Genomic DNA, 25,668 nt, shown 5'->3' on the forward strand with positions numbered 1-25,668 from the left:
AAGACCAATAAATCCAGAATAATTCTATTTACTCAATACTTGCTAAGCACAACAAGATTGGAGCGCACTGTGCCGAAAAGCTGATGTGATCAGCGTTTCTGACAATTTCTTATTATTCACCAAGTTGTATAATAAGCATTTAATAATAAGCATTGTCCTCTGAAAGAATAAGGAAAAAAAGGAAAAAAGTCCTCGGTTCACAAGACGAATTAGGAATGATTGCAAAAGAGAAAACGAATCTGTAAACACAATTCTTCAAAGTAAAAACAAAGGACGTGTAACAAAGGTATAAAATATAATGAAATAAACTGACTGACATCATCAGAACGAATAAACAGTTGTATTATAAACAAAGATTATATGAAAATGAAAATAATATAAAAGAAACCTGGAACATACAAAATAACTGAATTAAACAAGGGTCTTCTGAAACACAATATCTCAGACATTTTTAGTGATGAAAATGGGGAAAATTGCAACATGAGCAATGTTAATAGTTGTTTATAATCTCGATACATTTTTTGTGACTGTTGGCCCAGAATTTGCTGCAAACATCCCATGTCATACACATGAAAACATCAGCAACATAAAACCAAATCCAGTATCCATGTTTCTAGCAATTTCAGATGAAGAAGTCGCCACTATTGTACAAAAATGTAAAAGTAAAACTTGAACTGATTATCGTGGTAGTCAAACAGGTTTTTCCAAATATTACGAAGCTATTAACTTACATCTGTAATATATCATTTCAGTCTTGTTTGTTTTCCAACGAAAATGGAAATTGGAAAAGTAATACCAATATACAAAAGCAATGACGAACACAGATTTACCAACTACAGACGCTGCCCTACTTACGAACAAGACAATCGTTCGTTAGTCGAATTTATTCGTAGGTTGCTTCAGTGCTATATTTTGTATGGAATGTATGTCTAATGTTTGTTTAAGTATCTTTAAGGCTTGTATAAGTAACCTATATTGTTTTGACCTAAAAAAAAACAACATTTCATAAAATAATAAAAAAAGATAAATAAAGTTGAGTATAACTTACTTCAAGAGGTCCTTCTTTGTGGTAAAAAGTGTCAGAAAAAAAGCGTTCCGACCATTTTCTCAACCGCATCAAGCTTTCTAATTCCACTTTTGTTTAAAAAAACGTCTCACCTCTTCTTTACACTTTACAACAGCCATATTAAATAGATGCACAATATATTAAACAATAAAAATGTCAAAGTTATGGAGATACAGTATAGAATGTTTACACACGAACTAGAGGAAGCTGGATTTCTTCTTCGGGGTGGATGGTGGGTTACAGCGCCACACAGCGGAAAGAAGCACTACAGCACTGTCATGTACTCGGAAAAAGGTGCGCACATTACAAAATCTAACTTACAGCAACGTCCGGATATTTTTCGACATCCCGGAAAAAAATGTTCGTATCTACCGTTTTACGTAAGTCGAATGGTGTTAAGTAGGGGAGCGTCTGTACAGACCAGTTTCTCTACTGCCCCAATTTTCAGAATTTTAGAAAAGCTTTTTAAGTCAAGACTAGACACATTTCTTGAAAAAAAATTGAATTATCAATGTAGTTATAAATGTTGGTCAGTATGGATTCCATCGGCTAAGAACTACTTCAATGGCCATAATTGAAGAAGGAGAGTATATTGCAAATGCACTAAAACAAAAAAGTATGCAGTTGGTATTTTTGATTATGTGGAATGCCATCCTAAGATCCACAATAACTCAATTTTAATAGATAAGTTCGAAAAATATGGAATTTGAAGGAATGCTGGAGGGGGGGGGGATTTTTTAAGGGTTATTGTTCTATCTTCTTTATTCATTATCCATTATCCGTTATGGGTCAGTTCATAATACGCTGCAAAGCCTAGGAGCTGGGACTCTTACTCTCAGCCAAAAGGCCAAGCTAAGGTCCTAGCCTTAAAGCCTTGCTGCGATCATTGCGAATGCACCGTTCCCAGAGGTACTGCAATACCGGGCTGATGTGTGGAGTGGACAGAGCAAGCTCTTATTCCATCTCGATAGTATACAATTTCAGAACCACAAAACTATAGACATGATCCCTAAGGGGGGGATTTTTTAAGGGTTATTGTTCTATCTTCTTTATTCATTATCCATTATCCGTTATCGGTCAGTTCATATTACCTTACAAAGCCTAGGAGCCGGGACCCTTACTCTCAGCCAAAAGGCCAAGCTAAGGTCCTAGCCTTAAAGCCTTGCTGCGATCATTGCACCGTTCTAAGCCGACACATTTAGACTGGTTTCAGGGTTACCTAACAGGCAGGGAGCAATACGTTAGCATGGAACAGTACAGCTCAAATAATCTTTGGATTTCATGCAGGGTTCCACAAGGAGCCGTGTTGTGACCACACCTCTTCAATGTGTACATAAACGTCATGGTTGCAGTGTCCCAAGTACTTAGGCTCATTCTGTTCACAGTTCACAATTGAAATTAATTAAATAAATCATGGATATAAACAAACCGTCATGTAAATAAGACTAAAGTAATGTTTTTGGGCAATTCTAAACAAAACATAGAATTACCTATTTTGATTAATGATCCAACAATTGACAATGTGAGTGAAAATAAATTCCTGGGAGTCATAGTTGATAACAAAATTTCCTGGAAGCCTCACCTCTGACTCATAAAAAAGTAAAATCTCCAAGAATATTCACAGGTTTAAATCATTTTACAAATGGAGAGTATGGTTACAGTGCTTATTGCAGGGTTCTTAGTGTGTTCTGTAACGTATGTCTGTTCTCTTAACTTTGTGGCTATTTCGTCCTTACTACGGTTGGTACTTGTTATTACAATACAGTACTATTATCGAACGTATGGTTCGCCATTAGAAGAAAGGTACTGTCACCCTGAGTCATTTAAGAGTACTACAACTTGAGTGTCAAATGGCAAACATTTATTCGAGAAGAAACAACCTGAAAACTGTTATCCTTTTTTTAATTATTAAAAAATAGTTGTGTATAACAGAATCTTTAAAAATGAATTAGGGTTTGTAAGACATTTCTTAGTCAAGACATCCATAATCTATTCAAAATGATTTTCATAAATTACATTTACCGTCTGAATTTTCAGACCAGAATTTGACCATTCAAAATTTTTATAATTTGATTTAAAAACATACCAAAATACTTTTTGTAGCACTTTTTTTTTTGTAGTTTTGTGATATTTCTAAGTAGTATTTTTATTTTATAGTATTACGGTAGTTGTGTTTTCGAACTATTTCCATAGTATTTTTTGTAAAATAAATATTATTATTGTTGGTGTAATAGTCTGTAGTCTGTGCAGCCCTTTGAGACTTCTTGTGATTAAGGGCTATACAAATAAACATGACTTGACTTAGTATAACACATCCTTAAAACCTAAAGGGACTATGTTTAATTTGACCACTAGATGTCGCTGTTGTGTAGTGCAGGGGTCACCAAACTTTTTGAAGCTTTGAGCGACTATTTTGATATGCATTTGTCAAATTACAACTTGTGTTATCACTATATTGTTACTATGCAATTACGACCTTGTAATTATTAGATTTTAGGTCAACCACTGAGAACTAACAGAGAACTAATTTACTAGAAAATGGCAATGACCTGTCACTGCTATTTTTGGAACCTGTTCCCCAAGTTAGTGTTCTCAGCTCAGAGGGGTATTTGGTGCCTGCCAGCAACTCGTTTGAGACCCCTGGTGTAGTGCAACCGAAAATACGTGCTACAAAGCATAAGGACGAATACAAACAGTGACTCAAAGTGACAAAAAACCTTGGGGGGGTTCCAAGGTTATCGCCCGACTTAATTTAGAATTAGCAGTCACCAGACCCTGACATCCAGTTCTATAATATTATGCTGTCAGGTGAAAGCCTTCCAAAATTGTGGAGGGAACCCTCCAAATGAGTAAAGAGTTTACACTCATCCTCTGAGATGATTTTTTTTTTCTAAATTAAGAAAAAAATAAAAAATAATAATGTTATGCAGCCATGCTCTGAAAGCAGGACGTTCTGAGGATTTCCACAAAAGTAGAATCCTCTGACGGGCTTTCAGAGAAGCGAAGGCTAAAAGGTTATCCTGAATGACAGTTGTCGAAAGATTGTCAGGGGACCTGCATGCGGCGACTAATCGATATCCATCCAGCCATTATATGTGCCGCTTATCCTCAGTAGGGTCGTGGGGGAGCTGGAGCCCATCCCAGCTATCTTTGAGCAGTGGGCAGGGGACACCCTGAACTGGTTGCCAACCAGTCGCAGGGCACACAGACAGTCAACTCACTCGCTCATTCACACCTAGGGACAATATGGACCGTCCAATTAACCTGACCTGAATACTTTTGGGATGTGGCAGGAAACCGGAATGCTCGGTGGAAAGCCACGTAAGCACGGGGAGAACCTGCAAACTCCGAACAGGAAGGTCCGACCTCATGACCTCAGAACTGTGCCACACGCGCGCTAACCACTGCGCCGCTGTGCTGCACGAATTGATATGTTTTCCCAAAATATCTGAAATGCACCCAAAAAATAATCTCCAATATTCAATCAGTTTAGAACTTAACCAAAACATATGAGTTGAGTGACAATGATTTTGAGAGCACCTGTCTTGGAATGTTCATAACTTGAATTGGGAAAGATCTTGTGAAGTTTGTTTGCTATAATGGAGTCTGTGGAAAACCTTGAATTGAATAGGAGCCAGCTTTGCACAGCTAGTGGAGGAATTAACGGCTACAAGGGCCTTTTCCCAAAACTCTTGGGCGAAGTTCCATTATAACTCATACTTTCCGTCAACTTTTATCTCCATTAAGGTATATTCTATGTTTCAGAATAAAAGGCTATAGAGAATTGAAGAGACTTTTAGGTGAATGAGTTTCTTTAAGGGCCAAGCCAATTCCTGAGGAATTTGGGCTCTGTGGGAATGATGATGTGTTTTCTAGCAAAGTCCAGCAGCTGAAAGAACCCGAAAAAATCAGAGCCATTCAAACCAAACGCTGTGCATAATTGATTGAATTTTGCAAAGGTATTCTCCAGTGTTTTAAATCTTCCATTTATCATAGTTGGTGTAAAAAGGTAATTATTGTAGATGGGTGTCAGCTTCGGCAGTGACAGCAACCCAAAGTGTCGCCTGAGTTGAGAGCTCAATTAATTCACCTCAATTAGTTCACCTTTTTGTTGCAGTATGGATTTCAACATGTCCATGTCATTCCCAGGTTTAATTTGAGATGTTAGTGTAATTGTCATTTTGGTTGTCAATACAAATGCTGTCTACTTTGATACATGGCTGTTTAGTTTAGAAGATATTGAATCAACTCAAGACATTGCAATTTTTTTATTATTGTTATTTTTTATTATTAAAAAAAAAAAATGAACGACCACTGTAAGAGTGGTAAACTTGGAGTAACGGTACACTGTGAGCGATGTGGAGCAAGAATAGGCTTCCAACCGAAGCCAGCTACAATCAGTTCGCGATACCCTATTTATAAACTGCCCTATTTACGAACAAGACGATCGTTTGTAAGTTGAATTTGTTCATAAGTTGCTCCAGTGCTATATTTTGTATGAAATGTATGTTTAAGGTACATATATGAGTATGTTTAAGGCTTGTATAAGTAACCTGTTTTGTTTTGAAACTGAAAAACAAACGTTTAATAAAGTAATATGCTTTATAACGTTACAATGCAGGCTGAATTATATAGCATAGTACTGAAACAAAGCTACATATTAGGCGTTGACATTCTGTGGTCTGTGAACCTTTTAAGACTCAGTATGATTCAGGGCTATACAAATAAACATGACTTGACTTGACCATAAATATGAATAAAGTAAAGTTTAACTTACTTTTGGAAGAGTTAGGCAACTTCCTCCTCTGTGCTAAAAAGTGGACGAAAAAAAAGCGATCCAACTATTTTCTCAACCACATCAAGCTTTTTTATTCCACTTTCATTTCAAAAATAACGTTAAAACAACCATATTACATTAGCAAACGAATGCCTCCTTTTATAAAGCCTGTTTGGTCATGAATTTTCATGTCAACTGAAAGACGATAAACTGAGCAATCTGTCGGAAAAAGTAAATGGTGATTTAATTTGTTCACTCTGTAAAATGTCTTAGCCTTTTAGTCAAAAAACGTGCATGTATGAGATGGTTAGCCATGACATGATAAATTTTATGATCAGTCGCTATGTGTTCCATTTAATGACAGCAGCTCCAAGCAAAAAAAGGTCATTTAACTGTTTCTGTTAAAGAGGATATTGTGTATAATTCAGCGCCTTCTATGGGTAAAAAAAAACAAAAACCTTCAGAGTTCACAGATCCCTTAACTGCCTGGGCTATTGGTGCACCACTGAGGACGCAACTCTGGACAGCTTTCTCGATTGCTGCCCGTTCCAGGTCGAAGTTTGGGTTGCCGCAAAGTTGGCACCAGACTATTGCTTGATGTTGTTGGCCCAGTTATTTTTACGAGTTTCTCTCCTCCTGCCCCCTTGAACTGTGCCCTGGATAATAATCTTGGCCAGTCCTGATGAACTTCTGACGTGACCACTTTTAGGTTTTTAAATTGCACAATTCGGGCGCTATGAGGTAGACGGCAGCAAGGGAAGTAGCTCTGGCAAAAATCACTAAAGACTAATGTAATACTTACTAGGAAAATGACAGAAAGGGTACTATTTGTAACTCATATCAAAGAAAAACACTTCAAGAAAACATGGTCAAGAAGGGGAGACTTGTTGAGGAAACTGGCGCTACGGAGAAAAAGATCGAGGGAGCAGAAGGAATGTCATCGGTCGACGAGGGACGCGACTCGGCCATCCTCCATGAAATCCGTAAATTAAGGCAAGAACATGCCGAAGCAACCAGCGAGAACAAGATTGCCATGGCAAGACTTGAAAAAAACATCGAAGAGCTTCTGGAGCGCACTGCGTTGCTGGAGAGGAGGGTGGAAGGCACGGAGGAGCTCCATGCTAACGCGGAAGAGCGAACGATACGACTAGAACAATTCACAGCCTTCCTGCTCCAACAAACCGCCAAACTAGCAACAAAGTGTGAGGACTTGGAGTCAAGATCACGACGGAACAACATTTAAATACATGGCATTCCGGAGGGTGCCGAGAGGAACGACATAATCGGCTTCATAACAAACTTCGTGAAGTCGAACATTCCGACAACGGGACATATGGATTTGCGCAATGAGAGGGCACACCGCTCACTGTTGAACAAGTCTCATGGTAAAGCACTGCCACGGGCAATTATCGTACGTTTCACTGACTACAGAGTGAAAGAATCCGTGATGAAAGAAGCATGGAAACAGAAGACAACGTACGAACGCAAGACCGTTTACTTCAACAAAGACTACACCACGGAAATCCAAAAATAGAGGTAACAAGTAAGGGACGTCATCAAAAAGCTAAAGGAAAAAAACGTAAAGGCACAATCCCCATATCCCGCCCAGCTGAAGATGTTTTTGGACTCTGGAATAAAAACATTTTCTACACTGACGGAGGCAGCAACATTGCTAAAAGAAATGGGGATCGAAGTGGAAGAAGACAACACGGAGACATTTCAAAATATGTTGTCAAAGAACATTTGGACCACAGTGACCGGAACGAGAGGAGGGCGAAGGAACACCCCCATCACAGAAGGTGACTTCTGAGCTCTCATGAAGCAAGACAAAGCTAAATTCTGATTTGGGGTGAAGGAGTAAGGACAATTTCTACCCTTTCTATTAAATATTCAATAAAATAGAAGTACCGTAAATTCCGGACTATAAGTGCTACTTTTTTCCCAAACTTTCAACCCTGCGGCTTATTCAGTGATGCGGCCAATATATGTAATTTTTCTAACAGCCGCCAGCGACGCTCGAGTTCAAGGCACATGACGCAGCCTACAAGCTAAATGCAATCGAACAGTCCGTTAAAGAAGGAAACAGAGCTACTGCACTCACTTTACCTTGCGAGCATGTTTCTAGCGTGTTTTTGAATAAGGGAGCGTGGGATGACGACTATATGACAAAGTTTCTTTCCCATACTAAAGGAGGACAGCTTTGATGACGATGGTTATAGGGAGGAGGATGAGAATGGTTTACTGTGATTTCTACATAGATAGATAGATAGATGGCTGTGGGGATAAAACTGTCTCTGAGTCTGTTTGTTTTTGCTTTGTGTGACCTGTAGTGCTTGCCGGAAGGCAGCAGGTCGAAGAGGTCGTGGCTGGGGTGAGAAACGTCCTTGATGATGTTTTCTGCTCTGCTGAGGTAGCGAGAGCAGGCAACGTCCTCAAGACTGGGCAGAGAGCAACCGACGATTTTCTGGGCTGTTTTGATGATCCTCTGGAGCTTTTTCCTGTCTGCTGCTGTGCACCCAGCATACCACACCGTGCAGTATGTTAGAATGCTCTCCACTGTGGCTTTGTAAAAGGACACCTGCAGCTGCTGTTTTAGATTATTTTTCCTGAGCAATCTCAGGAAGTGCAGTCGCTGCTGGGCCTTCCCCACCACCGCTCTGGTGTTTGCAGACCAGGAGAGGTCATCGGAGATGTGCAAACCCAGAAATTTGAAGGAGTGGACTCTCTCTACACAGTCTCCTTTTATGATGAGTGGTTCTGGATTCCTGCTATTCCTTCTGAAATCCAGAATCAGTTCTTTTGTTTTTGTGGTGTTCAGTATGAGGTGGTTTTCCGAACACCACGTTGAAAGTGACTCCACCTCATCCTTGTATGCCGCCTCGTCCTCTTCAGAGATGAGGCCGATCAAGGTGGTATCATCAGCGAACTTAATTAGTGTTTGTGGGTAACTACCGGTATCATTTTCCGTTCAATTTGCCGGCTGTGGCTGTTGAACTGAGTACTTTATACGCATCAGACCTCTGTTAAAAAATATACGGCATAAGAGCTTGCTCTGCGTACTTTGTATTCAGTTTTTGAACTGCATACTTTATATTCAGTTTTGGACTGTGTACTTGTTTTGAAACTGCGTACTTTTTATGCCGGTTGTGAAGTGAGCACGGTAAGCCGTCCTCTTGATTTTTGCAATCGGGAGATGGAATAAGAGCTTGCTCTGTCCACTCCACGCATCGGCCCGGTATTGCAGTACCTCCGGGAACGGTGCATTCGCACTGATCGCTGCTTGGCGCTGTGGCTAGGACCTTGACTCAGCCTCTTGGCTGGGAGCAAGTGTCTCGGCCTCTTGGCTTTGTAGTATTATTATGATTTGACCGATAACGGATAATGGATAATTGATAAAGAATATAGAACAATAAACCTCTACAAAATACTAATAATAATAAAATGGGTGTTTTTTTTCTTTTTGGTGGGGTATTATGTTTGCTTGTTAGTATGTTTGCTAATTAGTTGGTTTGTTTTGTCAGTGAAGGTGTTAGCAGTCAATGTATTGTTTTTGTATGCTTCAAAAATCAGTGGGACTCAATATAAATCATGAGTACGTAATCTAAATATTGTTCCATTTAATGTACATGGGCTATACCACCCCAGCAAGAGAAAGAAGATATTGAATCAACTCAAGACATTGCAAAGCTCAATAGCCTTATTACAAGAGACACATTTGACAGAGATTGAACATAAGAAGCTAAAAAGATAACGGGTGAACCAGGTGTTTAAAGTCGAAAAAGAAGTGAAGGACAATCTGGGGCTATATATATATAATGATTCTAGGGTCAACGGCCGGTAGGGAAATATCAATAATGAATGTTTATGCACCAATTGAGGAAAAGGGGACATTTTTTCAAGTATTAGCCGAAGTAATAACCAACTGCGCGAAGGGAATGTTACTTATAATAATAATAATAATAATAATAATTTCCTTGTATTGTCATTCTGTGTAACAATGTACACAGAACGAAATGTCGATTGCACCTGACCCGTTGTAGCGAGCCGATGCAGCCGCAGCCAACAGAGGGCGCCGCCGACCACTTTTTAAGTCTTAGGAATGACTCGGCCGGGGCGCGAACCCGAACCTCCCAGTCTCAAAGCGGGCGCCTGGGAGGTTAGGAGGTGACTTTAACACTGTACAAAATGGCAAAGTGGACAAGTATCCATCAGTACATGGAACAAATACAAAGAGGTTGAGGATGTTAAATAACATAACTAAAGAATTGGGATTGATAGATCCATGGAGAGAGAAAAATCCCCAGACTAAAGACTATACTTTCTATTCAAACCCCATGGCAGCTATTCAAGATTTGATTTCTTTAACATTTCAAAGACAACATATACATACAGTAGTGGAGTGTGGTATAGAGAATATCACTATAAGTGACCATGCTCCAATTACTTTGAAATTAAGTTTAGACAATGAACCACATTTTAGGTATTGGAGGATGAATGTATCTCTCCTCTCAGATAAAAAAAAAAATAATTGAAATATTTCCCGACTGAAACAAACCCGATTAAAGAACCAGAAGGAATTGGAGGATAAGATTAAGGAACTAGAAGAAGAACATAAAAAACACGAAATGAATCCAGATTACAGGTATTAAAAACAACCAGAAGCAAATTAGATGAACTTTTGACAAATAAAGCAGAAGGGGCTCTGCATTTTGTGAACCAGAGATACTATGAAATGGGCAAGAGAGCCAGTCGATTGCCTTCCAACTTAAAAAGGCCCAAACAGATACAGTAGAATTATATCACAAATAAAACATCCTATCTCTACACAATGTTTAGTAAAACCCAAAGGTATTGCAGAAGCATTTGCAGATTACTGTAAAGATTTATACTAGGACTCAGAAAATGACTTGGATAACAACACGGCACAAAACTTTTTGGTAAAACTACATTTACCAATACTAACAGGGCGGGATACATTAGAAATGATTCGCCCCATTACAAAACAGGAAATACAAGATACAATAAATGAATTAAAAATAAATAAATCACCAGGAACAGATGGATTCCCGGGGGTGTTCTACAAAAGCTTTAAGGAAGAATTAACACCAGTACTGCATAAAGTATTTAACTATGCGCTAACAAAAGGAGATCCCCCAAATCATGGTCAGAAGCCATCATAACAGTCTTGCACAAAGAAGGAAAAGACCCAATATTGTGTGAAAGCTATAGACCAGTTAGTTTATTGTGTAACGATCTAAAAATTCTTACAAGCATACTGGCAAAAAGAATGCAGAAATTCATAGCGGAATTAATTAGAAATGATCAAACAGGGTTTATTCCGGGAAGGCAGGGTGCAAACAATATTAGGAGGATACTAAACATAATTACGAGCACAAAATCTTAGACCCAACCCTCGATGTTACTAAGCTTGGATGCACAAAAGGCTTTCGATAGGGTGAAATGGAGCTTCTTACATCAAACACTTGTAGCTTTTGGCTTCCCTCAAAAATTTGTAGAATGGGTGAAAATAATCTATAAAAATCCTAAATCTCGTTTTAGAGTAAATGGTCACTGCTCAGATTTATTCGATATCAAAAGAGGAGTCCGGCAAGGGGACTGATTAAGTCCACTCTTGTTTGCAATAAGCATAGAACCACTCGCGGAATCAATAAGTCAAAATGAGCAAACAAGGGGGATATTAGATGAAGGAGGAACAGAACATAAAATATCATTGTTTGCAGATGACCTGTTGGTAATGCTGAAAGAACCTTCGTTATCAATACCACCACTGTTGGAGAGCCATAAAATATATGGAGAAGTAGCTGGGTATTCGAATAATGAGAGCAAATCAATAGCAATGATGATATCAGGAAAATGTCCAACAGATGTGATTGAAAGATTTGATCTCAAATGGACAAATAAAGGGTTTAAATACTTGGGGGTGACCATTACACCACATTCCACACAGCTGTTTGATGCACATTATGGAATGTTGATAAAAGAAATAAGGAAAGATTTGGAAAGATGGGAAATTTTGCCCTTAAGCCTTATGGGAAGGATAGAAACAATTAGAATGAATATATTACCAAGACTATTATTTCTGTTTCAATCTCTTCCTATTCTGATCCCGGCATCCACATTTAAAATGTTAAATAAATTGATAACAAAATTCCTTTGGCAAAACAAGAAACCTAGAATAAAATACAAAACCCTGTTAGCTTCTAAAGAAAAAGGGGGCCTAGACCTACACAATATTAAATATTACTATTGGGCAGCTCAAATTAAAGCACTTATTTTGTGGATTACTGCAGACAAAGATATGATATGGGTGGACATGGAGCAGCGATCTTGTCCAAATATGCCTGTGGAATTGTTACCATACATATCAGTCAGAAGGTGGAAGAAATTAAAAATCCAGAATGAATGGATTAAGGGAACTATTAAAACTTGGTCAACAATACAAAAAAATTAAAAATATCAAGATCTGTGAATAGGGCTACAAAAATAGCGAAAAACCCAGCAACTAAGGCATTACCTCCAGAAACATGATGTATGCGGGAAAATTTGTAAGGAGCCAACTAAAGTTGAGGAATTATTAATTTCATATTCAAAAGGACAATCAATAAAGGGGGTTATATCAAAACTATATAAAGCCCTGAGAATGGATCTCGGTAATGATGACATGGTGGTTAAGGAAAAATGGGAACAAGAAACTAATGTAGTGATAAAAGACAACGAATGGGAAAAAACGTTGAAAGAGGGACACAAAATAACCAACAGCCGACATGGAGGGAGTTTGAATGGAAAGTAAAAATGTGATTCTTCTATACTCCCTCTATCACTTCAAAATATAAGAATACATCAAATCTATGTTGGCGTAACTCTGGGGGGGTCAGAGCATATTTTATGGAATTGCCCTGTAATATTAAATTTTTGGAGAAGTATCCAGACAGAAATAAAATTAGTTATTGGCTGCGAGTTGTGGTTGGACCCAATGGCCTACGTAGTAGGAATTTTTCCAGAAGAATTACTGTCTGGTCAACAGAAATATATACTAAAGTTTATGCTTCTGGTAGCAAAGAAAATGATCACAGTGTCCTGGCTGAAACCACAACCCCCTGACATAAAACAATGGAGAGACAAATTAAAGCAACTGTACATTATGGAAAAAAACTTAACGGAAACTCGATCAATTCACACAAATTTTACTTGGTGTCTAAACACCTCCCCTCCATTTTTATTGTATTGATTGTATTGTATTAACATTTATTTTTTTTATTTTTTTTTATTTTAATTTATTTTTTCCTGTTGTTCCTTCTGTTATTTATGGGTGTGTCAAGTGTATATGTTTTGTGTTTGTGTTGTTGTATGATGGTGGAATCGAACCTCTGTCAAAATTTGTGTGAGAAATAAAAAGTTATAAAAAAAAAATTGCACAATTCGTTCTTTTGATAATCTAAGAATTTGAATTTTTTTTATTCGTTTATTTGTGGTATAACCTGTCTGATGAACCATTAGTTTCTAATTGAGGTCCTCACATAAAAAGAAGCCTCTCCCTTCTCACACTTGTCACAACGAATCTCTACTGCTAAGGTATGGCTCCTCTTTTTTACTAGTATTCAATGAGATTTTGCTTTCAAAGACTGTATGGCAATGTATACTACTTAATTGTTTCTCTACAGATGGCATTGGCTCTTCGTTCGTTGCTTCTGCTTTTTGGAATCAGTCAACTGATCACCGGGCTTCTGAGTCAATCCATCATTCAGGGTAGACAAAATGTTTACGATAATGTACCAAAAAATACTGCCAGTTATAACTCATACTACTTTGTACAGTCGATTGATTAATACCTATTGTGATTGACCCATTAAGAGGGATGGGCAAACATCGAGGGTTAAAAAAATTGTCAAAAGGGCCGGGAAGAAAAAACAAGGATTTTATTGTTTGTATCTACCAATATAGTCTGTAATCCGATACCTCTGCAATACATGTGATACGATAATGTAGGTCTATCTTTTTTAGAAATTACTTTTTTTTACCCAATTTATTTAGCAAAAATAAATGATAACCAAAACATGGAGATAAAATGGCTTCATAGATTAAAAAACACTTATTAAATTGGTTGTGAAACACTCAGAATTCAAGCAAAGTAATAAATAGTGTCCCTGTTTAAATCACCCAATTTGCAATGAAAAACCCAAAAAGCCCAGTTATTTTTCTAAAACAAATTGAGAAATATCTTGATAAATAAAATGAATATATAATAAAAAATGGCAAGTTAAGAAAAATGTTAGAATGTTGGAATTGGTTTGGGGAAGAGTGGCACCTTATAAACACATTTTCATTAGTAGTGGTTTAAGAAAAATACATACGATATTATATTTTCAACATTTTTGTTTGGCGGGACAGATAAAAAAAAGCCTGACAGGCCGCATGTAGCCAGTGGGCCGTAGTTGGCCCACCCTGCCCTATAAAGTCCGATTAACACTTTCATAGTATTAAAATCACAATATGTGCTATGTTACATTTCAATACAGGAGAAATGAAACAAAATCTCAATGTCAAGTCCGTTTTACAGAACAAATAATCACTATAATGTCCGCACTTAAAATGGCATACTTTCTTTCTGCTTTTCTTAAGGCTTGTCTTGGCTCCTAATCTGGTGGACATGCCAACCAGTAAAAAGAAAAAATACTTGTAAGGTTCTGATTTAAAAGACAACAATAAGAATTCCCCAAATCATTTGCAGATTGTGTAACAAAGTGGTTTTCTCATGGAGCTCTTTGGCACGCCTTAGTCAATTTAATGTTAATGAGGGAGAGGTTTATAAAGCAAAAGAAGGAGGTAGCAGAGGGACTAGTTCAACAGCAATTAAAAACTGGCTTGAACTTCTGCTGCACCATGCTTCAGAGCACAAAATGTAATGGCCAATGCTTTTAAATACACCCAAATAACCTTATGAATATTGAAATCCAAATAACTCCTCTTGACTTTCGGGCCATTAAAATAGTGTTATCTTGATTAATTCTAATTGCAATTCCAAAATAAATTCTTTAAAATACCCTATTTTCTCAAACTGTTTATAAGGCGCATCTCTAAAATATAGTCTTTTGTCTTTCTTTTTTTTTCAAACATAAGGCGCACTGGACTACAAGGCAGTAATTAATTACAGTCATTAAAACAACAGTAAAATCTAAATATTCTAGTAATCATTTCAGGTGTATATTAGTGGAATGAGTGATCATTCGACATTAATGTCGCTGACCGAAATGATATCGTACGCAACGGGAATCGAAATCAGGTTGCGACAATGAGAGCGTCAAAACTAACCACTAAACCACGAGTGATACAGCATTACAAATGAAAAGGCAATTAAATTCTATCCCTCTATCACACTATACTTACAATGAGAGCATCAAAACTAACCACGAGATCACTAGTGATACAGATGACAAATGAAAAGGCATTCTTTTATCTCATTATCACACTATTTTTACGATGACAGGAAGAAATGTTAAAGAATGGAGAAAAAAGAACGTCGTTCTGAAAGATATAAATAAACGCAAAAAAAACACAACTCAGAGAAACAACTCTTTATTTATAACTTTCAGAAAGGCTTTTTGGTCTGTCCATTCTGTAACATTAATTTCTAGCTCCGTGCATAAAAATATTGTGATAATGAGATAAAACCTAAAGCCTTTTCATTTGTCCTCTGTATCACGGTGGTCTAGTGGTTTTGGGTTGGTGCTCACTGCTGCTATTTGTGTTTGATTCCCATAGCGATTTTGGTCTTTTTAGATTGACACAAGTAGGTACTGTATTTTGTAGTATGAAAGGCGCTCCGGAATTTTAAAGTGCACATCCAAAGTCAATTTGGGGTTTTTAGGTGCACCAGAGGCGTGTTCAGGAGAGTGAGTGATTGCTATCGCGAGCTATCGCTAGCTTCTGAACGGCCAGTGATTATTGAGCGCTCGCGTGCCCGAGTAATCACGGGAGAAAGACCGCTTACTTTGATTTCCAACATGGCGTCGACAGTGCAGAAGATGGAGGATCTCACCCTGACGAGTGCTGTTGGCGATGTAATATATCGTCTTACATTGCCTGGTAATGTTTGTGAACAATGCAAGACAGGTATGACCCTTCCACTGCGTTTAGGATAACCTTAACTGTGTCAATATGCGAACTGTCGCTCATATCAGCCAACTCGCTCAAAGCAAGCTGTAGAACGAAATCCATTGTACTGTCGTCGGCCATTTTGGTTTAGTAAGGCAATCACAGTGAGCGATTACAAAACGTTCAGCAGTGCGCGGCAAGCGATTATCAAGAGACTACATGTCTGATCACTCTCCTGAACACGCCTCTGATATTCTTAAAAATATGTGAAGTTCTTCTCACAAGTGTAATCAAGGCATTTGGCTAATAATTACATTTTGGAAAACACATTTTGAAGAAAAATCCAACTGTTTTATCCATCTGAAGGGCGGCCATTTTCAAACGAATTGTCGCGTAAAGATTACATTACAGTTGCCAGGCCTCCTAGGACCAATAACAGCTTTACTTCGGAAAGCAGGCGAACTTGATCCCTAGGAAATTTTTATATCATTTTTAATGTACAACATAAAACAAAATGGCCGCCCCCGAAATTGACTAAAACAGCTGGTTTTGCTAATTCTTCTTATATACAACCACAAAATTAATCAAAATGCATTACTACAAATTATTTGTAATAATCAGAATCATAATTATACCCGCCTTTGAGCAAATGCTACTGGTGGATCAGTGTATGTGCCAATGTGAATGATGCAGGAGTATTTAGCAATCAGAGAACACTGCGTTTCATGATCTGCATTTAATAGAAAGCGAATTAACGCAGTAGTGCACCAAGTACAGTGGAACCTCGGTTCTCGACCATAATCTGTTCCAGAACCCTGTTCGAAAACCGATTTGTTCGTTCACCGAAATCATTTTTCCCATTAAAAATAATGTAAATCGTTTTAATCCGTTCCGACACCCTGAATGTTTACCTTGAATGTTTAACGTAAACATAAGGCTAACCCAGGCTAATCGTACATTCGCGTTATTGTAATCTTCCGTACGAAAGATTACGCTAACGTGAACGTGTAAAAATTAAAAAATCAGGTCGTTTACAAGTCATTTAGCACCCGGGTCTCCACAACAAGTGGTGAGCGGTTCATTGGAAAGGGGGCTCCGTTCCAACACCTTGAATGTTGGACTCCGTTCCAATACCCTGAATGTTTACCTTGAATGTTTAACGTAAACATAAAGCTAACCCAGGCTAATCGTACGTTCGCGTTATTGCAATCTTTCGTACCGAAGATTACGATAACATGAACGTGTAGAAAATAAAAAACAGGATAAAGAAAAGAATGGATATGAATAGGATTTCTTACCTTTGTGGTGGTCAGCAGAAGGCGCAGGTGGACAGTGGGGAGAGGAATGGAGGAGGAAGGAAAATTATAGTTTGGAAGGATGTTCTTTTCTCTTAAAATACTGATCTAATGACACTTGCTTCTGCCTTCTTTTTAGCACTTTTCTTAAGTGACTCATGACTGTCATTAAAGTCCTTATTCTTTAGTATCGACTGATCGTAGATATAGCCATGCTGTATTCCCTAGCAAGATCAGACACTCGCACACCTCCTTCATATTTTGCTATTATTTCTTTCTTAAATGCAATAGTTGTACGCACTACTTTTCTTTTTTCACCTGTAGCAACATTTCTGCTTGCACTGACTTTCTTCGGAGGCATAATTAGGGGCTAAAACACTTCGCACAACTCACTCACACTTCTACACCCGTATTCCGCTCAGCATCGCACCCTAGCGTACGCACTCGCGCATTACCGGCGTTCGAACTCCGATTTTTTTGACCGTACAGCGTAGCAAGAATTTCTCGAAATTTTTGGTCGGACTCCGATTTGTTCAAACTGAGAAGCGTTTGAAAACCGAGGTTCCACTGTAGTAACAAAAGTAGTCGTGAAATTGCAAAAGGTTCTTAATAAAATATTAAAGTACTCATTACCGAGAACAGTAATTGTAAAGTTCCTTTGTAACGCGTTCGTCCCCAAACTGGTAATCCAATTTTTTCAGTTGCTGGTGATAGATGCCCCGCAGGCTGGACTCAGTTCAACAATCGCTGTTTCATCCTTCGAAGCGATTTAAGAACGTTTGACCAAGCAGAGGTGTGAAATTACTGCACAATGGCACTGTAATGAACATCAATACACAGAAAACACAAAACATTGAATGTATGTTCAACCTTTGCCTGTTTCTTGGGTTTTACAACCAAACCCCCCCCCCCCCCCCCCCACCCCCCCGTGATTGTCTGTTCCAATCAGATTGCATGCACATCTTTAGGAGCGAATCTGGTGTCCATCCATAATGAACTAGAAGACGCTTTGGTCGGTGGACTCATTTTTCTCAATAGAGGCATTGAAGGTGGAGATACTTACTGGATTGGACTCAGCTCGGATGAGGTGAATACTGACACATAGCTTTATAAATTACCATTTAAAACAGAGCTTCTTGGCGGATTGAATAATTTTTCATGTTTTTTTTTAATAAATTGTTTTCACTAAAGATATTCAAGAGATTTTTTTTATGTGTTTCAAATTATTTTCAGGGTTTTAAAAGATACTTTTCAGGGGTTTCTCCTATATTTATTTGTTATCTAAGTTTTTTAGTTTTAAAGAAAATACAGTTCCTAGCAAAAGTTTTACCCCTTGCCCCGCTCCCAAGAATCAGGCTACAGCTAAAAATTGAAAGTATTTCCTAGGAATCAATATCATGTGAGACACAATTTTGAAGTGGAATACAATTTTTAAACATTCTTTTTCATAGCTATAACAACAAAAACTGTAAAGTAGGTGTTGCGAAAATATTGCCCCCCTGTTCTCTCAGCTCAGCCAACCAAATCTAAAAGTTCCCTGATGACTTCTAAATGATCCAATATCATGTTAAATGACTAATTTTGCATATTTACACATCTACGGGAGCAATGTGTGAGCAATAATATCAAAATGGGGAGAGCATAAAACCACTGCAAATCTACCAAGACCTGTCTGTCCCTCCAAACCTTCGGCCCAAACAAGAAGAAAACTAATCAGAGAAGTAACCAGGAGGCCCATGATTACATTGGATGACCTGCAGGGGTACACATCTGAGCTGGAATAATCTGTGTATGGAAGTGTGGCAAGAAGAAAGCCCTTTCTGAAAGAATACCATAAAAAGGCCAAAACGCTGTTTACAAGATGCTACATGGGAGACACAGAAAAGACATGGAACAAGGTGCTCTGGTCAGATGAGAACAAAATTGAACTTTTTGGGCTTAAAGCAAATCGTTATGTTTGGCGTAAGAGTAACACTGCACATCCCCTTGAAAACACCATCCCCACTCTCAAACATGGTGGTGGCATCATCATGTTCTGGGTTTCTTTTCTTCTGCAAAGAAGATTGTTAGAGTTGATGGGGACATGGATGGAGTAGTACTTTTACAAGGCACTGTATCACCAAAAATAGAAACTTTTGAAAATCGTTTTTGATCTTTTTAGTCAATTCAGTTTGTTTTTTGTTATAAACACTGGAAATTATACTTACAGAATAATGACTGCCAGGTAAAAAGTTGACCCTGAACTTTGTGTTAAATTTTCAATTTTAATGTTTATTTCATATATAAGTGACAGTGTGTATTACTAATGGAAAAAACTATTGTTTATTAAAAAAAACCAACAACATTGATCTAGATTATAATTAAAAATGTATGAACTATCACATAAACGTGTATTTTTAAAATACTCGAAGATTGAGAAATTAGCATTGATTTAAAAACAATTTAAACCTCACTAAGGGGAGCTGGGATATTTGCTTGCCATCTTGCTGCTTCAAGTACCAAAAAAGGCCGGGCTCCGTAGTTTGCATTCTTCTGTCTGCTTTTTAGCACTTGTTTTATATATGCACTAGACCATGCAGCGACATTTTGTGGTCAAATAATACGCATTGTCCCTTTAAAAGAAAAACTTGAAGTGTTTTGAATTTAGGGGTATGCAAAAAATCCCTGGCGTTCAAAATTTCACCCTGATGTTTTTTTCAATTGTAGCCCGGAGCATGTAAAACAAAAATGACAAAAGATGAAACCTCGAAATATCTACCATTCTTTTCTAAGGAAATGTGCATTGCCGCAAAAAACATCTTGTTTTCTTTTCTTAAACAATCTAAGCAAGTTTTGTGCAAACAGTTCTTACCTAGAAGTAAATCACTTTGTTGAAGAAAACCACACCTCTCTCAACCAAAGCAGCGTTGACATTTTGCACATACGAGCGGTAGATTCAAAGAACAGGCAGACAGTCTGAACTTTAAAAAATTCAAAGAAATAGCTCTGGTATCTGAATATTTTGATGTCGTTATATTCCAGGTCTTTAACATAAATTACTTCTACAAAAATTAAGTTCTCCAAATGAGCTTTATTTGATCAACTCTCATTGTATCAGATGCACAAGCATGGCTGAGAAAACAGTGACCTGCTGCGTCTGTCAAGATTTTGAGACAGGGAGCTGTCAATCGGACTTATTGCATTCATTTATTACTTAAATTGAATGCTGGTGTTGATTGTATTATCTTTTAGTGCCCCTGCGATGTACATTGCAGGGGGTGTTAGTTGGAGTGCAAGCATGTGCTCTAATTTTTACAGATTTGTGATTTTGCATTTTAGAAATGTCAAAAGATCTGAAAGGTTGATGCAGATGTACCTGTAGTTTTAAATCTATGGTGATTTTTATCTTACAGACAGGCCTGATGTGGACTGATGGCTCAGTAGTAGACTTTAACAAAGGAGTGATCCCAGACGGCGTTGCCTGTTATGCAATTGACGCTAACGGTACTGTGTTCTCTTTGACTAAATTCAACAATACGCTGATTGTACCCCAACGTTCTTCTGATGGTGCTTGGTAGCAAACATTTGTGTAGGAATCTTAGGTCAATAGTCGTAACACACTTGTATACCATCCACCTCTATGTGAAACCAGCTACACTGGAACTCCGAATTGTTGAAAACAGAACTTTTATTGATGACATAAAACAAGGGTTGGCATGCATCCATCCGTCCATCCATTATCTACACCGCTTATCCCCAGTAGGGTAGCAGGGGTGCTGGATCCCATCCCAGTCATATTCGGGCAGTGTGCAGGGGACACCCTGAACTGGTTGCCAGCCAGTAGCAGTACACACAGGAACAGACAACTCACTTACTCATTCACACATAGGGACGATTTGCATGTTTTTGGAATGTGGGAGGGAATCGGAGTGCCCGGAGGAAACCCACGCAAGCACAGGGAGAACATGCAAACTCTGCACAGCCTGGTAGCTTTTTTTGAAACCTTGACCTGAGAACTGTGCCGTGGATGCGCTAACCACTCAGCTGCCGTGCCGCCCGCCCCCATCCATACATTGCATAATTACCGTAGTCGACAAACACAATCTTAGAAAGCTACCACAGAAAAACACACCTGGCCTAAACGCTATGTCAGAAAACAGTATTTTAAAGCAGTGAAAGAGTCAAATAAGACTAAATGAATACCAAAAACATAAGTATTCACATCTTTCAAAGGCACTCATCTCTATCAGTTTTATGAATGTGCATGCGCAATGGCCATTGGTAGGAAAGTTATTTGGGTAGGACGGAATTTCAGAACAACAGATCTAGACTTTATGTTCTCAGTAAAAAATGTCAACAGCAAATATTTGGCTTAGTTTTTAGTACAATGTTTTAACATTCAGCCTACATTTGTAGGAAATTATATATATATATATATATATATATATATATATATATATATATATATATATATATATATATATATATATATTGATATATATATATTGATATATATATATCTCATCTCATCTCATTAGCCGTACTACTTATCCTCATTAGGGTTGCGGGGGGGCTGGAGCCCATCCCAGCCATCTTCGGGCAGTGGGCAGGGGACACCCTGAACTGGTTGCCAGCCAATTGCAGGGCACACGGGGACAGACAACTCATTCGCTCATTCACACCTAGGGACAATTTGGACCGGCCAATTCACCTGAAAATGCATGTTTTTGGAATGTGGGAGGAAACCGGAGTGCCCGGAGGAAACCCACGCAAGCACGGGGAGAACATACAAACTCCGCACAGAAAGTCTGGAGCTGGATTTGAACCCACGACAGGTTCCCATGACATGAACTGTGCCGCACAAGTGCTAACCACTGCGCCGCCGTGCTGCCCATATATATATATATATATATATATATATATATATATATATATATATATATATATATATATATATATATATATATATATATATATATATATATATATATATATATATATACAGGACTGTCTCAGAAAATTAGAATATTGTGATAAAGTTCTTTATTTTCTGTAATGCAAATAAAAAAACAAAAATGTCATACATTCTGGATTCATTACACATCAACTGAACTATTTCAAGCCTTTTATTATTTGAATATTGCTGAATTTGGCTTACAGCTTAAGAAAACTCAAAATATATCAAAATATTAGATTATCATGAAAAAGTATACAAGTAGGCTATTCAACTAATCACCTGAATCATCTAATTAACTCGAAACACCTTGCGAGGGTTTCCTGAGCCTTAAAAACACTGAGCTTGGTTCAGTAAACTAAATCACAAGTATAGGGAAGACTGCTGATCTGACTGCTGTCCAGAGGACCATCATTGATACCCTCCATCAGGAGGGTAAGACACAAAAAGAAATTTCTCAAAGAGCAGGCTGTTCACAGAGTGCAGTTTCAAAGCATATCCACAAAAAGTCTGTTGGAAGGGAAAAATCTGGCCGGAAACGCTGCACAACCAAGAGAGATGACCGCAGCCTTAACAAAATTGTGAAGAAGAGCCGCTTCCAGAATTTGGGGGAGCTTCAAAGACAGTGGGCTGAAGCTGGAGTCCAGGAATCAAAAGCCACAGTTCACAGACGTGCCCGGGAAATGGGCTACAATAGCCGTATTCCCATGGTCAAGCCACTTCTGAACTCAAGACAACGGAAGAAGCGTCTGACTTGGGCTATGGAGAAGAAACACTGGACAGTTGCAGAGTGGTCCAAAGTCCTCTTTTCAGACGAAAGCAAGTTTTGCATTTCATTTGGAAGTCAAGGCGCCAGAGTCTGGAGAAAGGCTGGAGAGGAGCAAAATCCAAGTTGCTTGAAATCCAGTGTGAAGTTCCCACAGTCAGCAATGGTTTGGGGAGCCATGTCAGCTGCTGGTGTTGGTCCACTGTGTTTCATCAAGTCCAGAGTAAATGCAACTGTGTACCAAGAGATTTTAGAGCACTACATGCTTCCATCTGCTGAAAAGCTCTATGGAGATGAGGATTTCATTTTCCAGCACCTGCCCACAGTGCCAAAACCACCAGTAACTGGTGCACTGACCATGGCATCACTGTCCTTGATTGGCCTGCTAATTCCCCTGACCTGAACCCCATCGAGAATTTGTGGGGTATAGTTAAGAAGAAGATGAAAGACACCAGACCTACAAATGCAAATGAGCTGAAGGCCGCTATCGAAGCATCCTGGGCATCAATAACACCTCAGCAATGCCACAGGCTGATTGCCTCCATGCCCCGCCGGCTTGATGCAGTAATCCGTGCAAAAGGATTCCCAACCAAGTACTGAGTGCATCAATGGACATTTTCAAATGTTTGATTTAGTTTTGCTGTTATAAAATTATTTTTTTACTTGGTCCGAGGAAGTATTCTAATATTTTGAGATAGGATTTTTGAGTTTTTTTCAGCTGTAAGCCAAAATCAGCAATATTCAAATAATAAAAGGCTTGAAATAGTTCAGTTGATGTGTAATGAATCCAGAATGTATGACATTTTTGTTTTTAAAATTGCATTACAGAAAATAAAGAACTTTATCACAATATTCTAATTTTCTGAGACAGTCCTGTATGTGTATATATATATATATATATATATATATATATATATATATATATATATATATATATATATATATATATATATATATATATATATATATATATATATATATATATATATATATATATAATTAGAAATTATAATCACAGATCAAACGGGATATTTTCCAAGCACAACACTTTTATTCACAAACAATGGAAATAAATTATTTTCATGTTTGGCATTAAATGTTTTAACAGTATGTCTTTTTTAATGGTGGACCACAAACATCACACACAAAAACAAACTCAAGTGTTATTTATGAATAAAAAACATGCTTGCATTGATTCTCATACAGCTTTGTAAGATATAAAAGACATACAAAATAAAAGTTTTAGTAGCGAACGAACAATAACAGCACATCAAACTTGAAAAGATGTCTTTAACATGACACCAGACTGGACGTCTGCTCTTTTACGACTTTACTGCTCTCAAGTGGCAGGAAGGAGAATTGGGTTTGTAGTTACAGTATTTAAAAAAAAAAAACATAACTTTTGATAGAAATAAACTGGAGACCCCCTTTTTTTACATACCTAGAAATTAAATCATCCAATGGGTCGGATGTCTGACATGCCTGTTTGATATGAAATGTTCATATTGTGTTGATGTTCCTGTGGTAATGTTTTATTGCAGGTCTTGCCTGGTTTCCTGAGAATTGTGACACGGCAAACCCTTATATTTGTACCAGAGATGTGTTCCAATGTGCATCCGTCTGCTGGATAGAGAACTTGATAGTGAACATACCTCCCATAGATGACCCTCCTATCGCCCAGCAGTAAATTAACGAACCTCTAAATACGTGTTTAACTGTTATGACTTTAGGACCCGACATACCACACTCAAGATAAAAAGAAAAATCACTTTCCCTTACAGTCTGTAACGATCGTAAAGCCGAAATTTGGCTGCTAGAATGAAATCAGAATAAATAAATATGTCTTTCAAAACTTTCTGTTCAGATGTTTTGAACTTTTGGTTTTATATTGTTTGAACGTTTTTGGGATTTTCATACTAATTAAGAATTTGAGGAAATTATTGTGGAAAATACACAATTTTACCTAACATTCAGTGCAAAGCAATTGTTCAAAAGAATGATCTATTTAGTTACCTGATAAATTCAAGTCGGTAATGACGGTAAAAAATTGGCATAATGCTTTAATGTTTTTTTCTCCAAGATGTAAATTGCTCATGTGACTATTTTACATTTTGTGTTTGGACACTGCATTCTGGAAATTAACTAATGTATCACCGACATTCTTTTACCATAGAGGTGGATCTGTCATTAAATCATTAAATATGAGCAAATCTTCAGGAGTTTGAAAGTGCACTTTTTTTTAACCCAGTACTCAGAAAATATCTTGTTTTTGTCATAATGTGAAGACAACAACTCCAGGCTGAATTGTAACTCTTGTGTTCAGTTGGGGTAGGAGTTTCATGAGTTTATCTGCTTAAGTCAGTTTTGGATTATTTCAGAGGTGACCAAACTTTTCAGAAAACGGGATACATTTGGTGGACTGAAAATGTGTTAAGGCCAACTATTCGGCCTTAACACAATTTTGAACAGTTTGAACAATTTTTAATAAATTCCCCCTCCAGGAAAGGTTTGCAGCGCTCTTCAATCAGTGTCGCAACGTTGTAGATCGCTTTTTTACATTTTGACCCGCAGGGTCTCGAGAAAAATTTTGCTGTGCCATTAAAAGAGCTTCCAGTTGCTTCGCCTTTTCATTGTTTGTTTCCAGTAAGCTTTTTGTAGTCAGCATGTTTTGTCTGGCAGTGCCTCTTCATATTATATCTATTGAAAGCAGCCACACTC

At 37.9% G+C, this 25,668-nt stretch overlaps 1 protein-coding gene and 1 pseudogene across 1 annotated transcript; both read left to right on the top strand.

Annotated features, from left to right (window-relative positions):
- The first annotated feature begins 9,016 nt into the window (after nucleotides 1-9,016).
- LOC148363689 (U2 spliceosomal RNA) lies at nucleotides 9,017-9,105 on the top strand (annotated as a pseudogene).
- Nucleotides 9,106-13,479: 4,374 nt separating this feature from the next.
- Nucleotides 13,480-25,014, top strand: LOC148363690 (snaclec rhodocetin subunit delta-like). The gene is made up of 5 exons (XM_088337673.1): nucleotides 13,480-13,610; nucleotides 17,953-18,044; nucleotides 18,201-18,338; nucleotides 20,644-20,734; nucleotides 24,492-25,014. Exons 1-5 carry the CDS (start codon nucleotides 13,526-13,528, stop codon nucleotides 24,635-24,637), a joined length of 552 nt encoding a protein of 183 aa, XP_088193799.1. The 5' UTR covers nucleotides 13,480-13,525; the 3' UTR covers nucleotides 24,638-25,014.
- Nucleotides 25,015-25,668: the final 654 nt, after the last annotated feature.

Source organism: Urocampus carinirostris, chromosome 6, assembly GCF_059441175.1.
Source record: "Urocampus carinirostris isolate Australia breed hairy pipefish chromosome 6, RoL_Ucar_1.0, whole genome shotgun sequence".
NCBI lineage: Eukaryota > Metazoa > Chordata > Actinopteri > Syngnathiformes > Syngnathidae > Urocampus > Urocampus carinirostris.

Coding starts and splice junctions, on each gene's coding strand:
- LOC148363690 (XM_088337673.1), top strand. CDS start 13,526: ATGGCATTGGCTCTTCGTTCGTTGCTTCTGCTTTTTGGAATCAGTCAA. Junction 13,611..17,952: donor GAGTCAATCCATCATTCAGG/GTAGACAAAATG, acceptor CAATTTTTTCAG/TTGCTGGTGATAGATGCCCC. Junction 20,735..24,491: donor TTATGCAATTGACGCTAACG/GTACTGTGTTCT, acceptor GTTTTATTGCAG/GTCTTGCCTGGTTTCCTGAG.